General features: G+C 35.0%; 1 protein-coding gene across 2 annotated transcripts in view; it reads right to left on the bottom strand.

The window, feature by feature from the left end:
- Positions 1 to 1,714: 1,714 nt before the first annotated feature.
- BLOC1S5 (biogenesis of lysosomal organelles complex 1 subunit 5) overlaps positions 1,715 to 15,510 on the bottom strand; it is a 39,910-nt gene continuing 26,114 nt past the window's right edge. For both annotated transcript variants that reach the window (XM_019745420.2, XM_019745419.2), the window contains one exon: positions 1,715 to 3,248. In XM_019745420.2, coding sequence (XP_019600979.1) covers positions 3,227 to 3,248 — 22 coding nt within the window. In that variant the 3' untranslated portion in view covers positions 1,715 to 3,226. The remainder of the gene's footprint in view (positions 3,249 to 15,510) is intronic.

Below are 15,510 nucleotides of genomic sequence, written 5' to 3'. Positions count from 1 at the left end.
AAATATTAATTTTAGATTTTAAGTTAACTATGCAAATTAAATTTCTTAGTAAGCACTAAAAGATAAAAATTGAGTTTTTATCTTTTAAACTAGTAGAGGAAAACAAAACAAACCTCATCATTTTGAAAAAAGGCAAAAACAAAACAAAACCACACAAACAGTGAGGAAACAGAAAAAGTGGGACAAAAAGCACAATTAAGATGGTATAAATAAACCTTAATATATTAATAAGTTCAATAAATGTAGATGGATTAAAGTTTCCAGGTAAAAAAATAATCAGATAGAAAGAAAAAATGTCTAGTTACAGTTTTTAAGCGGCATATATAAAACATAACAGAAAGATCCAACAGAAGGATAAATATATACCATAAAAATACTAACCAGGTGGTACAGCCTATATAAATATTTTTTCAGCATAGCTTTTAAAGCAATATAAAATGAAACAAAAAAAATTAGAAATACAGGCTATGACTATAAGTATGATTCAATTCTAAACTTGGAAGATAATTCTAAACTTGCATGCACAGTAACAAGTCTTCAAAATACACAAAACAAAACTTGACGAGTTACAGGGAGATATTAAAAAATCCACTAGAGTAGGAAATTTCAACATATCTCAGAACGAGAGATCAAGTAGAAGGAAAAACAACAGTAAAACAGAGACAATTGAAACATTTCGTGTAATGGACACCCAACAACTAGAAAAGTATATTTTCAAGTACTAATGAAACATTTACAAAACTGACCATATTTTAGGTCACAAGGCAAATCTCAATTTCACATATTAATTTTATATGGACCTATTCTGTGACCACAAGCCAATTAAAGCTGAAATCAATAATAACAGAATTTAAAAATCTACGTTAGGAAATGAAACGAAATCATAATGAAAAACTAAAAATACTTAGAACTTAAAAACAAGTATATCTATAGCACTTTAACATGACAAAACATTATTTCATCACAAAAGAATCCTGTGAGCTATATCAAACCAATATTACCTCTGCTCAACAGCATAAATAACAGAAATTTTGTAAATTATGTAATTACTGTATGAAAAGTTTATATATATAATACATATCAGAAGTGATTTGGAAACTGGGAAAATAAATGAAAGTGTTCACTACTAAAAACATTAAAAGGAAGGCAAACCAACAGTCTTTTTAGAAGTTCATATTGACTAGCTGACAAAGTTACAAAGAAAGTAGTATGTTAATGTTTAAAGGTCAAAAAGCCCATTAATTCTTTTTGGTTTAAAAAGTCCCTTAGATCCTTCTATAATATATACAAACTCATATGGTAAAGTATTTATTGCTCATATGAGATGAACAAACACTATCAGAAATCCTTGCTGCACAGGTCGAGTAACCAGTTAGGAGAACATCCTTGCTCTCACACACAGTCCTGATTTCTTGGTTACAGCGTCTGTTCAGTGGTGCACTGGCAATTAATAGCATTCCAAATATTGCCTGTAGTACAAAGGGAATTTTCATTTAACATTCCCCTCCCTTTTCATGTGTGGGATATTTTTGGAAGTATGTTTTTTTCCCCCATTCACTGAAAGAGAATTAAGAAAATTCCAACATGCCTTAGTGTCAGCAAGTGCTCTTTTTGGTCCAGGTACCAGAGGATGATTGATGAACCTGTCAAGCCTACAGTAGCGGACAGAGAAAGTTGGCAGAAGTTCAGTGTTATTGAAAGAAATCTCAAATACTTATTTCATCTCCTCTATTAACTTTAATCACATTTTCAACATGCAGCCAAGAATGAAGCTTTGACAGTAAGCCATAAATTCACACAAGCAAGCATTGTCCGTTTTCTGCACTAGCAACACTGAGATAACATGAGGGAGTTGGGTATTTTCTTTCTTGTGCCTTTCTTTACTGAAGAGCAATAAAAAATATTTGAAAGATTTATCCATACATCAAATTCATTTGTTATAAAGCTCTTGAAATTATTGCATTTAATTTTGCTTCATTTGTGGCAAATAAAAAACCAACTTAGTTCCTCAATTAGACGGTTAAGTGCAAATTTTTAAAGATCACAGTGATGACAGGATTGGTACATGTTTCATCATAATATACCTGCTTATGAGAATAGACATTAAATACTAAAGAGGATTTACATTTAACATGGATCATTTGCCATGTGGACAAATACTTCGGGTATATTCAGAACCAGAATCTTTATGTGCTTCCAGAGGGACTCCTCGGCAGATTTTGCTGATTACTCACTAAAGAGTTGAAACATGTATACATGTTATTTATCTTACAAAGCTTACCCACAGCCAAACAGATGCAAAAATGAGGTAAATACTATGGGCAAGATTATGGTTCTTGGAAAGGCTAAGTCAACTATATTTTTGGTACGCTGTTCCTTCTAAGCCATGTTTTAAAAGCTGAAAATGTTAAGTGCTGAAGGCCACAAAACTTCCGAAGTCTGTGTTGCCATCCAGTGAAACACATGGCATTCTGCGACACTGCAAAATCTATAACCTTCCCAACAGGCAGTTCAAAGACCAAAAAGGCTGTCTTTGCCATAGCAGAGACAAGGTTTTGACTCTCAACCCTCTCAGATGTGATCTCTGCTCTGAGGACAGTTGTTTTTGTCTACATTACTCACAGAATAACACTTTAGACATTCTTCCAATAGCCAGGGAGGCTATAATAGACAGCTATTTCCTCTGCCTTCTAAGCCACAATAATAAACTAGTATTAGTCCTATATAAGAATGAATGAATTCTCTTTCTCTCTAAGAACTTTATACTCTGAGGTAATCAACGGAAAAGAAGACCAATTCTGATTAACAAAGAGTATATTTATCTGATGTTTCCTCCTACTTCCCCCCATTCAAATAATCATATGTAGGCACTTAAAACTGAAAAAACATAGCACTCTTCTGCTATTAAACATTTAATTAAGATTCCAGTAGAAGTTCCTTTCTTCTGATATGAGTGCCACTGAATATATTGCTAAGCTTGAAGCAGAGGCTAAATGGTTTGGTGGGAATAGTTTTTTGGGGGAAGTCAATGTTTTTTCATCAGATTTTAATTGTTGTGGTTCAAATTCTTAAAAGGTTGAAAATTTTGCTAGGTCCTTCTCCATCTCAGCATATTGTTCTTTAAGTCTCTCCATCGCTTTTCTGTGCTCTTCATCCATTTCAGCCTGTTTGTTGTGTTGTTCTTTCAAGAAATCCTCCCATTGGATTATACGCTGTTTTTCGTTAGCTAGTAAATGGTCATTATAAATCTGAGAAAAGAAAATTTGAAAGTCACGTGAAATTCTCCAGACAATATTTTTTCTATGCAGGAGACAACATAACTTTACCTCTTAATATTTGGTTACTGTAGTGATCAGCTGGAAAGTCACAATGATAAAACTGCACTGAGGTTTTCACGTCTAACAAGAGCATGACACATTGGAAGGCTAAGGCTCTTCTTACTATGATTGAACATTGGTATTCACATTTCTGAAATTTCAAAATGTCTAGCATCTTTAAACAACAAAATCGAACACAATTCAAGAAAATTTTCATACCTCTATTTCTCCTCAAATTCCATTTAACTGTATATAATTCTTAAATCAAGTTTAAAGAACATATGCCAAAAGAATTATTATAAGAAATTAAAATGCTTGTCTTATATAAAATACTTTTTAAGTGCATTAAAAAGAATCATACATTATTAATCACTGGAAGAGAACACAGGAAATCTCTTCTGGTTTAATTCTCTTCCATAAAGTAAATAAACACCAAAAGCATCTGTTGTCAAATATCTAAGTTCTTCTTCAGATGTTTCATAATGTTTCCATACGAGGATGAAAAAATTTTTGAGTACCACAACAATAAAGATGAAACAATGCATAAGTAAAAAAGGTATCAATTTAGTAGTTTCAATTATCATCTTTGAATATGTATAACAATGAGCTAAATAGACTATGAAAAATAACTTTATATCCCTGCCTCAAATATTCTACATACATGTCTTTAGAAGTTAAGTTTTGATAAAAGCTAAGTCCTATTAAACAAACAAGCAAACCTTTGACAGATACAAACCATACAAACCTACAAAGCACCCAAAGTCATTACTAATTCCAGTGCTCTAATGGAAACAGGACATCTGGTGTGTTTTCTGTACTGGTAACTAAGATGCAGGCCACCAGAAAGACAGCTAATAGGAAAAAAGGTAGAAACAGGCCTTCACGCTGCCCATGATGTCCTTGCTGGTCTGTGTCCTCTCTCACTTGGGCCATGATGAGAAGCGCGGAGAAGTGCTGGATAAGCCAGCGTGCTCTAAGTATCTACGAAATGTGTTTTCTGCGAGTTCTTTTGTGTATCTTACCTACTTCTAAAAATCCCTCTTTTAAGATTACATTATTCTCATTTTACAAATGAAGAAATGAAGAAATGAAGGCTTAAGGACACGAAATTCGCTTCTCCACGGTCATTCAGCAATTAAGTTGTAGACTCACTTAGGTCTTTCCAACATCTATGCCTTTTCTATTACAAAGTGCAAATCAGATCTTTCCAGAGGATGTTTTCCGTAGGTCGCTAAGTCTCTTTCCCTACACAAAAAAATTTAAAAAGGCTATTACAAGAACTTTTTCTGCCAATCTGATGTGAAGTTCCTCAGCACGAAGGCTTTTCAAGTGAAAAGAGGCTGAAGTGAGTCTGAAGTTTGAATTATAGTCTAGTTTTCCCCTCAAATATGTCCCACAGACCCTTGGGACCTAAACAGACATTACAGTGGGGAGGAGAGAGTGTGAGGGAGGGGTTTGCTGATCCAATAAATTTGGGAAGCAGGTGAAGCAAAATTCAAAACATTACTTTTTAACTTTTCAGCTTCCTGGACTGTAAATCTCCAAAAGATGAATGAAACACGAACAGGTCATGAAACTCTTCATGGAACCTTTTGCAAAAACTATTATATTCTAAGAGAAAAGCCATCAGACTAAAACGAAAAATGAAAATAAACTTCCTCAAAATCATATCTTGCTTTAGCTGTAAATTAATTTTAATAAATACAGAAAATACTAACATCCATGCGCAGATGTTGTTTAATAGATTGTTTGTTTTTTAATCGAAACTCCATAATGGGCCCAGCTGACCCACGATGGGGACCACAGGCAAAGCCGGGCTTCCACTTCCCACCAGGCAGTACTTCATTCAGTGCAGCTCAGTGGAGAAAAAGGAAGACTCAGGAGGCATATAAACCTCAGTTCAAATTCCGGTTCACTTGTGACCAGTTGCATGTCCCTGAGCAAGTTAAAAGTTTCTTTAACTTTAAAATGAGGAAAATAATACTTTATATTCATAAATAATATTTATGAAGACCAGAGGTAATAACACATGTCAAGTTCCTAGCTCAGTGCCTGTGGTGTTTAATAAAAGGCAATTATTATTATTATTATACAAATCATAAGCAAAGCACCTGGAAGGCATATCAAACCACTTTTTATCCTCCCCAATTTAAGTTTTTTGTTTTTTAATTTTAGAAATAGATTCTTGTAATAATTCAAACAATAGAGGCTACTCAAATAAAAGTAATAGTTTCCCTCTCCCATTCCAGTACTCAATTCAATCCTCCTTAATGATTCTACTATTTACTATTTTGCTAAAAGACTTTAATTAAAATGTTGCCAAACAGTAACATCTCTATTTTACAGTTTCAGAATATTATGACGAAAGATATATATATATATACATCCAAAGCTGCTTTTTCACATAAGACAATCACTCCTCGGCCTCCTAGTCCAGGTGGAAAGAAGTTGAATGCTGACTAGTCCCTGACCCAGCTGAAAATCTAGTCTTGCTCTCTTATCAAGAAGTTCTTGAAAACACTCTATCTTTCCTTAGTCTCCCACTTTTAATAACAACTGCTATTCAAGCTTGCATTCTTCCCAATATTTAATAAAGAAAAAATGTGTACTGACAATACTGTGGTCTTCACATATAAATAAATCTCAGCTACCTGGAAATAACATCTACCTGAAATGTAGTTACGTAGTTGAGAACTACGTGGTAAAACCTTTAAGTGATTAAAAAAAATAAAAATAGAGAGAGAGAGAGAGAAAAAAAGAGAGACCACAAAGTCCATTTACAAATATTGCAGTACTCATGAAAAGCTCTTTTGATTCTGAGTCTAATTACCCTACTTTATCCATAATTCTAACCAGGTTAGTTAGCTGGTTTACAGAACTCTTCCATATTAAAAGTCACAAATTAGAAAAAGAAAATGCTGATAGATGAGATAGGAAGAAGAAATGATAGACATCAGCCTCACAGTGAAGGGGAAAATAGATACAAAAACCTAAAACACACGGTATCTGAAGGCATTTGGAATAGAGAAACACTCTTTCCCCCTAATTCCCCGAGGACATCACTGTAACATCAAACTGTATATTCTCAATAATTCCCAATTTATAAAGAAAATTAACCTATAACATTTATTTTTTTTTGGTAAAAACTCAGAAAAGTATGGAATATTTTAAAAGATTTCCACCGCAAATAGTTATAAAAGTACTGTGCTTAAAGAAGATACAGATCTCAGCTTTGTGGTAAACCTGACTAGGCTATCTGCAACAATTCATTTTCTAAGAATTCTAGAACCAAGAGGTTCACTGCATATAACAGAAAACTCGCTAATTAGCTATGTCTTACATACTATCACCTACAAGAAAGTTAAAAACAATTCTAAGCCAACAGGAGTGCATAGTGTCTTAGGGTACACCTATTCAAAATGTAAAGAAATGCAGCCTGGACAGCGTAACTTGAATGGAACGACAGCAGCGAAGACCCCACCCCCTAAGCGAGCACCACAATCTTCTTCAATCCAACGGAAACCATGCTAACGTGAGCATGCATCTCAGTTCATACCTGAGGAAGTTATCACATCCACAGATTTAGCCTGACATGTCAACGAATCTTTTTACAACTACAACAAACTCTCAGAAACAAGGACAAATCTTTTACGAACACTGAGCTCACTGTAGATCAGTATCGCCTGCGCATATCATTACTTCAAACACAGTAATTCTGATTTTGTGTTTAATAAATGGGGTTCTTGTAAGATTTAGTCTGATATTAGGGTTCCTCTAATTAAAACATGTTTGAAAAACAATGATCGTATCTCACCAGTCCTATTCCATCAGACGCATACAAATCTAACAGAAAGTGATAGTTGCCCATCCCCTATACACACCAAATCTTTTCCCTAGTATCCTTTTTCCTAGTATTATTAATAGTTTGATGGGCACCCACAGATTTTTTCCTATGCTGATACAAATATATTTCTTTAGTAACAAGAAAATGAAGTCACATTACACATGACGCTCTGCAGCTTCCTTTTTCCAATAATGATATAATAGGTACCAGCGGCATACCAACAGCACGAGGGTGGGAGAGCTCTGCCCCTGTGCAAGCAATAAGGGGTGTATTGTCTGTCCGGAATTTATATCAATGACACGAACAACTGAAAGACTGTTTTTTATTACCACCAGGCACTGGCAATACTGAATAATGTCAGTGATAAAATATTCCTAAACCAAAAAATCTTTCTTTCGTCTAAGTTCTAAACAATTGTTGAGGTTATTGTTAAATTTTAATAATTGCAAATTAACAAATTTTTATTGTTTAATCCTTAATAAATTTTATATCCCAGTTCCACAGCTAGTCCTGGACAAAGATGAAGTCAACGACACCTGTTCATTTCAAAAGTAAATTCCTCGTAGCTCAGAATCATTTCAGCTTTCTTTGGATGCTCAGCCCCTCTAACCTCTGGGTAATTAAATATTCTTACATTTCAACAATAGAGCAACTGCAGAAATAAAACCTGAATTAGTTCAAATCTATCCTTCTATATTACCATTTTTTATATTTAAATTTGTGTATGTTTTTATTTTATTTAACATTTTTTACCATGGAAAACATTGGGAGCCACTAGTTTCAAAAAGAAATAAAGACAGTATTGCCATTTCTGGAATTTAATGTAAAATGTAATGTTTATGAATCTCTCCCAGACTTATTCTTATGTTTAAAACTTTTCCAAGCTATGTATCGTTGAAGATATTTTCAAATTTATAATAAAAAGCATTTTCAATCAACCATGAGTCAAGACAGATTGATAAATCTGTCTATACTATTTATTTGAGTTGTATATGCAAAGATTAAATTTGATAAAGTCATTAACGAATCTGCACAAGTTAAGAATCAAAAGCAAACTATATTATTATTTATTATCACTGTGACAGACCAATGTGTACGTAGATATTTTTTTCCTTTTTTCAAAAACTATATTAATGTACTTAAAATGATCAATTTCTTGTTTTTTCCTCTTGGTATTACAGTACTTTTTAAATTTTTTACTGGTATGATTATGTACATGAAGTTAAAAAAACACTATCTGCATTTCTTCTCATCATTATTCACTAATATCAGATTATTATTAAAAGTAATTTTGCCTGGGTGGGTACTAAAAATGATCTATTTTAGGTGTAAAATATGACAGGTACACTGCCCCATGGACATCTTTCCAAGGTCACACAGCAAGGAGGTAACACAGAGAGAAAGAGGTAGAATCAAGAAAGAAATCCAGTTTTCGCCTGTTTTTTTTTTGCTATATGATGTTGTTTAAACCAAACACATTAAATTATTAGTCTTGTAGGATTGGCAATGTTTTTTAAAATGGCAAAAACTAATAAGCATTTCACATTCCAATTTCAAAAGTAATTAAGAGCTTTGAAAAAACTGACCATGCCTGAATAGGCAGGAAAAAAAATCTAGACGCACAAATTGTGAACCACTTAGGGATTTATATGTGGGACACACGCTAACTTTAAAAACAAAGTGCAACTGACTTTGGTCTAGTTTTCTTTGTTTCTTCTAGCAAGAGATCATATAGCAGCATGTGGTATAAAGATCAAGTCATACAAGGACTAGAAGACTTTACTGGTGAATTCTACCAAATGCTTAAAGAAGAACTAATACGAATCTTTCTCAAACTATTCCAAAAATTTTGTGGAGGGCAAAAGACTTAACTCATTCTGTGAGGCCAGGATCGTGCTAATACTAAAGGCAGACAAAGACACAAGAAAAGATAACTGCAGATCAATATCACTGATGAATACTGATAGAAAAACCCTCAACAAAACTAACAAACTGAATTCAACAGCATATTAAAAGGGATCATATGCCATAATCAAGTGGGTTTTATTCCTGGAATGCAAGGATGGTTCAACATATGAAAATCAATCAAAACACACCAAATCAACAGAATGAAGGAAAAAAACACATAATCATCTCAAATGATGCAGAAAGCACTCTTGATGAAATTCAACACCCTTACATGACAAAAACATTCCACAAACTGGTAATAGTAGGAAAGTATCTCAAGAATATAAAGGCCATATATGAGAAACTCGAGTGACACCAAATATATGAAGTTTCAAGTGACACCAAATGGCCAAACACAATCTTGCAAAAGAAAACAAAGTTGGAGGTCTCACACTGTCTTAAACACGTGTTCATGATGCTTTTACATCTGGGGACTCGCTGACCGTGGAGAGACTGTCTGTCCCTCCCAGGGCTAGCCCATTCCTAGAGACAGCAAACAACTCCCCTGTGAGCGTACCTTTTATATGCAAGCCAACCAATCCAATGCCCACACCCCAACCACCTTCTTTTTTGGGCTCTCAGACGCTGGGCCACTGTCTACCGGCCCTAATCACCCAGGGCCAGGTACCTTACAACTAAGGACAGCCCCTATGCCCCAGAGCCTGACGAAATTATTCAAACTAGCCAATTCTACACTTGATTACCCTGCTTCACATGTTACTTCCTGCAGAAATCACAACAAAAGCTCTTGCACATGTTTTGCCCTCTTTCACTCTGCCTCCTGACAAACCCTAATGCTTTCCCACATGATCCTGCGTGGCACCGTATACCTCCTCTTGGGAACTGTGAGTAACAAATTATCTTTCCTTCGCAATCATCCCCAATCTGTTGGCCTCACCATATCTAAATAATAATAAAACCTATATTAAAAAAAACACATTTCCTGATTTCAAAACCTACCACAAAAATATTATAATAAAAACAGTGTGTGGTACTGGCACAAACACAGACATATAGACCAAACGAATAGAACAGAAAGTTGAGAAATAAACCCTCACATACATGGGCAATGATTTTTCATAAGGGTGCCAAGACAATTCAATAGGGAAAGGACACTCTTTTCAACAGTTGGTGCTCGGAAAACGACATATCCACATGCAAAAAATAAAATAAAATAAAATGAAAAAATTAGACCCTTACCTTGCATCATATGCAAATATTGGATCAAAGACCTACAAGTTAAACCTAAAACTAAAAAATTCTTAGAAGAAAACGGGGAAAGCTTCGTGACATTGGATTTGGCAATTTCTTGGATATGACACCAAAGGCATAGGCAACAAAAGTAAAAGTAGATAAATCAGACTTCAAAATTAAAAACTTTTTTGCATCAAAGGACACTATCAACAGAATAAAAAGGTAATCCACAGAATGGTTGAAAATATTTGCAAATCATGTATCTGATAAGGGACTAATACCCAAAATATATTAAGAAAAAACACCCACAACTCAACAATAACAATAAAACAACTTGATTTAAAAATGGGCAAAGGGTTTGAATGAACATTTCTCCAAAGAAGATATACAAATGGCCAATAAGCACAAGAAAAAAATGCTCAATATCAGGAATCATTGAGGAAATGCAAATCAAAACCACAATGAGAGAACCATTAGATTGGTTATTATCAAAGAAACAAAGTAACAAGTGTTAGCAAGGATGTGGAGAAAATGGAACCCTTGTGTAATGCTGGTGGGAAGATAAAACAGTGCAACTGCTGTGGAAAACAGTATGGTGGTTCCTCAAAAAAAAATTAAAAATAGAATTCCGTATGGTCCAGTAAGTCCGCTTCTGGGTATATATACAAAAGAATGCAAAGCAGGAGTCTGAACAAATATTTGTACACACAACTTAACGGTGGTGTTATTCACAATAGCTAAAAGGTAAAAGCAAACCAAGTATCCAAGGATAGATGAATGGATACACAAAATATATCCACCCTTAAAAAGGAATGAAATTCTGATACATGCTACAGCACATATGAACCTTGAAGACACTGTATTAAAGAAGTCAGTTATGAAAAGATAAAAATTGTATGATTACAGTTAGAAGAGGTACCTAGAAGTAGTCAAATTATAGAGACAGCAAGTAGAAAGTTGTGGGGAGGGGAGATGGGGAGTTAGTGTTTAATGAAGACAGAGTTTCAGTTTGGGAAGATGAAAAAGTTCTGGAAACGAATGGAAGTGATGGTTGCACAACAGTGTGAATGCACTTAACGCCACAGAATTCTCATACAATTAAAAATGGTTAAAATGGTAAATTTTATGCTAGGTGTATTTTACCACAATTAAAAAAGAAAGATTCAAATTAGTTTTCAGAGGATTCTTCCTAAATGAAATCAATTGCATTCTTAAAGAAGTGGGTACATTTGTTTTTCTTAAGACAAAATTAGAAAATGTCAACTTTAAAAGAAAACAGAAAGTTTATTAATGAGCTATAACTGTGTACCAAAAGTAATTAGCTGTAATGGTTTTGTCTCTTTCTACAACAGAGAAAAAAATAGTAACAAACTGGTTACATCTATCCCATTAGAAATAAATTAAAAGAAAGGACAACCCTGAAGCCAAACCCTGTCTAGGACCAGGTCTACACATGAATTCTGGAATACATTTCTGCATGCATGAAGCTAAGTTAGTGATTCTCAACTGGGGGGTGATTTTGACACTCCTGTACCCCAGATTTTTGGTTATCAAAGCACAGGTTAGGGGGAGGTGCTCCTGGCAGATAGTAGGTAGAGGCCAAGGATGCTGCTAAACATCCTACAAAGCACAGGCAGCCTCCACAACAAATTTTGTGGTCCAAAATGTCAATAGTGCAGACGGTGAGAAACCCTGGTCTGAGGGAAAACTCTGAATAAGCCAATTAAGGTCTAAAAGGCCTTTAGGAATCTGTCAGGAATACACATGCCATTAATTTTACATATGCCTTACACATACAGATGAAAAAATGTTTACTTTGGTAAGAAGTGTCAGAATAACAACTGTCAGTAATGATTTTAAATAGAATATTTCATACTGATCTATTTATTACTCCGCATTTTCAAACTCTATCAAGAACAATGCATAATAATGCTATCTCACTGATCTCATGAAAAAAATCATACAGGGGTATAGCTGAATCTAATAAATATTTGTGAACAAGATGAATGAAAGGATTCGTGTTTACATTATTATTATCATCATCTCTAGTTTGGTGCATATGGCTTCAAAGTCGATGCTTGTGTATGGAATCCAAGTTTAAACTATTCACAGATACTAATGAGCTCATCTCCCTTGGTGGCATATTTTTAAGAGTCAGTGAATTTTATAAGGTAGTTGTATTTTCATTTCATTACTCTTACTGCTAGTGCCCAAAATGCAACTTTGTATTAGTGGGTAATTTTCAAGACATGTGTCAAATATCTGGGGAATGTGGATTTATTGTTCTTCTGAATGTACTTTCAGATATCAATTGTGGGAAATGTGACTGGGATGAATGACGTTTATCTAATGTACTTCCCACAGAATTCCACAAATTGTCTTGACATAAAAGAATTAATGATTAATGGCGATAGTCTATTTTATTCCATTACTACTCCCATCTTTCTTTGTTCTGAGAGCCATTCAAATACACAAAATGTAGCCAACAGTATAACCATGGGCAACAATTAACATTAGATTGCAAAATGTAGTTAAAGGTCAATTTTGCTTTGCACACATTTTCTAGATGAGAAATTAAACTTTATCTGTGTCTTTTATATGTGAGAGTGTGTGTGTGTGTGTGTGTGTGTGTGTGTGTGTGTGTAGTCTAAAACCTCTGCCACATCAAAGCTTCAAAGCTTTGGCAAAAGCCAGATATGGCAGTAAAAAGAAAAAGTCCTTAAAGAGCCATATTTCAAATGTTTTGCTAACTAGATAAGCACTGAAAGTGAAATAAAGACTGAAGGTTTGTTGCCTTTAAAGAATATAAAGAACTTTTATTTTTCTCTGAGTTCTGTCTGAAAAATGCATCTTTGTGTGACTTTCACCTGGTTAATTTTATTAAATTATCTCAAGAAAAGGAAACAACCAGGGTGGCTGCATATGCATGTAGGTTTCAGATTCTGTACCAGTTCTTAGTGAAATTCAACATTTCAGTATATTCTAAAATAGTAATTTTAATATGCATTCCATAAAAAATAGTTCAGTAATATTCTGACATAAGAGTAAGAAATATATTTCAGACTAAAATATTCTAAGGGCTTTATTATTCCTTGAGGCCCTTTTTTAAAACACAAAAACAAAAAACAATGAGATAATCTTTTAATTTAGAAAGTCATGAATGGGCAGGATTCTCAAGGGTTTCGCCAACTCTAATGGCCACAGCAGGTCCCTTATCCCTAGAGTGACTACCTGCAGCTTAAACAAATGATTGAGCTGGCATAGACAAAACACCACCTTACATCTGGAGTGGTGTACAATCTGCAAAGCAGTTTCACATAAATTATATAACATATCATGTAAGTAGAATATCAATCCATCAGGTAAGTAGAACAGGTATCTATTTTGCAGATGAGGGGCCTGAAGCTCCAGGGTTTTTCCAAGGACATAGAGCTAGCTCACAAAGGCAACAACCAGAAATAGAAGACACCGGGCATTTTTACCTAATCCGGTCATTTTCCTACTTATATAGTTAATACACCAAATGTGAAAAAGTTCAAAGTGATAAGAGGAACCACTGCAATTATAGTTTAATTTTAGGTTAGTTCTATACAACAATGAAAAGAACTGTCATTTTATCCGAATCCTAACTGCTCTGACAGTGTCTTAGAAAGGGAGACCAATCTCATGAGTGCATCTTCATGCAGATCTGCTTAAATCACACAGCAACATGTTAGATAGAGAGGCAACATGCCACACAGAACAACCCTTTTTATGTTTATTTTGAAAGCCAAAAGAGTTACATGTGTTACAGCCAGTAAAAGCCAGTGTTCTTACAGAAAAAGTCTCTCTGCTTTGCAAGCACAGAAACACTCCTGGTGCCTTCAACAACACACTGTTTAATATACTGTGTTTCCCCGAAAATAAGACCGGGTCTTATATTAATTTTTGCTCCAAAAGACCCATTAAGGTGTATTTTCAAGGGATGTCTTATTTTTTCATGTACAACAATCTATATTTATTCAAATACCGTCATGTCATCTTCTTCTGGAACATCGTCATAATGTACTAAATGTGTCTGTCTGGCTGACGATCTTAACTAGGGCTTATTTTCAGGGAAACACGGTAGCAATCAAGGTTCTGCACAGCCTTCCTTCTTCGGAAATGCCATTTCACTACTCTACACACAGCTCCGTGAGACTGCTGGCTTCCCATGCCTCCTGCCTTTGCTTACATGATACCCCTCACCTTGCATCTGTCTTCCCGTCTTCTAACAATTGAATCCCCACTCACTGATCAAGGTTGGGCTCGAATGCCACCATCTTCCTAATAAATTACTCCTTTTGCCGAGATCCTACAAAGTTCTTTGCAATGTGACCACAGCTGTTATCCTACATGATAGTAGCACTAGTGGTTTGGGACCCCTAGACTTTTATCTCCTGCGTGTATGAATTGCCTTAAACTAAAATCTTTCACGCCCAGGGTCACCTAGCAAAGTAGAGACAAAGAAGATGTGCTGTCTAGCCAGGCATGGCTGATTGAAGCCCCCGGGCCTGCCTTTGCAGTGCTCTCCGGACACTGCAAAGTGACACAGATGTTCCTGCCCGCGGCTCTGCCCTGCCTGTTGTCACTGTGCTCAGCAATGGCCCTGCTCCTGACCCGCCTGATGGGATCAATCCTTCTCCTTGCGGGCAGTCCTTCCACCTGGCATAAATGCCACGTCCTTTCAGGAGACTCGCTTCATCAAATTGTTGAATGTTTAAATTTTATACCAATATTTAAAGTTGAGCAAAGAGTGCAGAAATTTAAACTCTGGCAAGTTTCATTCCATTCTATTTTTATATAGTGCCAGATCGGAGCCGTTATCCAGATAAATGGTGATAGTAATACTCACTGATACACACACATGCAAAAAAGTGTGCATTTTAGAGTGACTCAGTATTTTTAAGATTTCTTAATAAGTGTATCTTTGTTAGTTTAATGCAATGAAAAAGTTATAAAATACTTTAATAAAACTTAAAAGTGAAAACACCAAATTATCACAGGAACTCTAATTCTTGTGCTATTTTTCCACATCTGAATTGAGTTAAGATATAATTCAAATAAGCAAAGCACTACCCAGCAAGTGATTCATCCTCTTAGGACTATTCATTAAATAACCCATCCAGACATGAATGCTTCCTTTTCTAGGAGGAATATACATAACATACTCAATGCTTCAGGCATAAA

Source organism: Rhinolophus sinicus, linkage group LG06 (genome assembly GCF_036562045.2).
Source record: "Rhinolophus sinicus isolate RSC01 linkage group LG06, ASM3656204v1, whole genome shotgun sequence".
NCBI lineage: Eukaryota > Metazoa > Chordata > Mammalia > Chiroptera > Rhinolophidae > Rhinolophus > Rhinolophus sinicus.
This window is presented reverse-complemented; position numbering and strand designations above follow the sequence as displayed.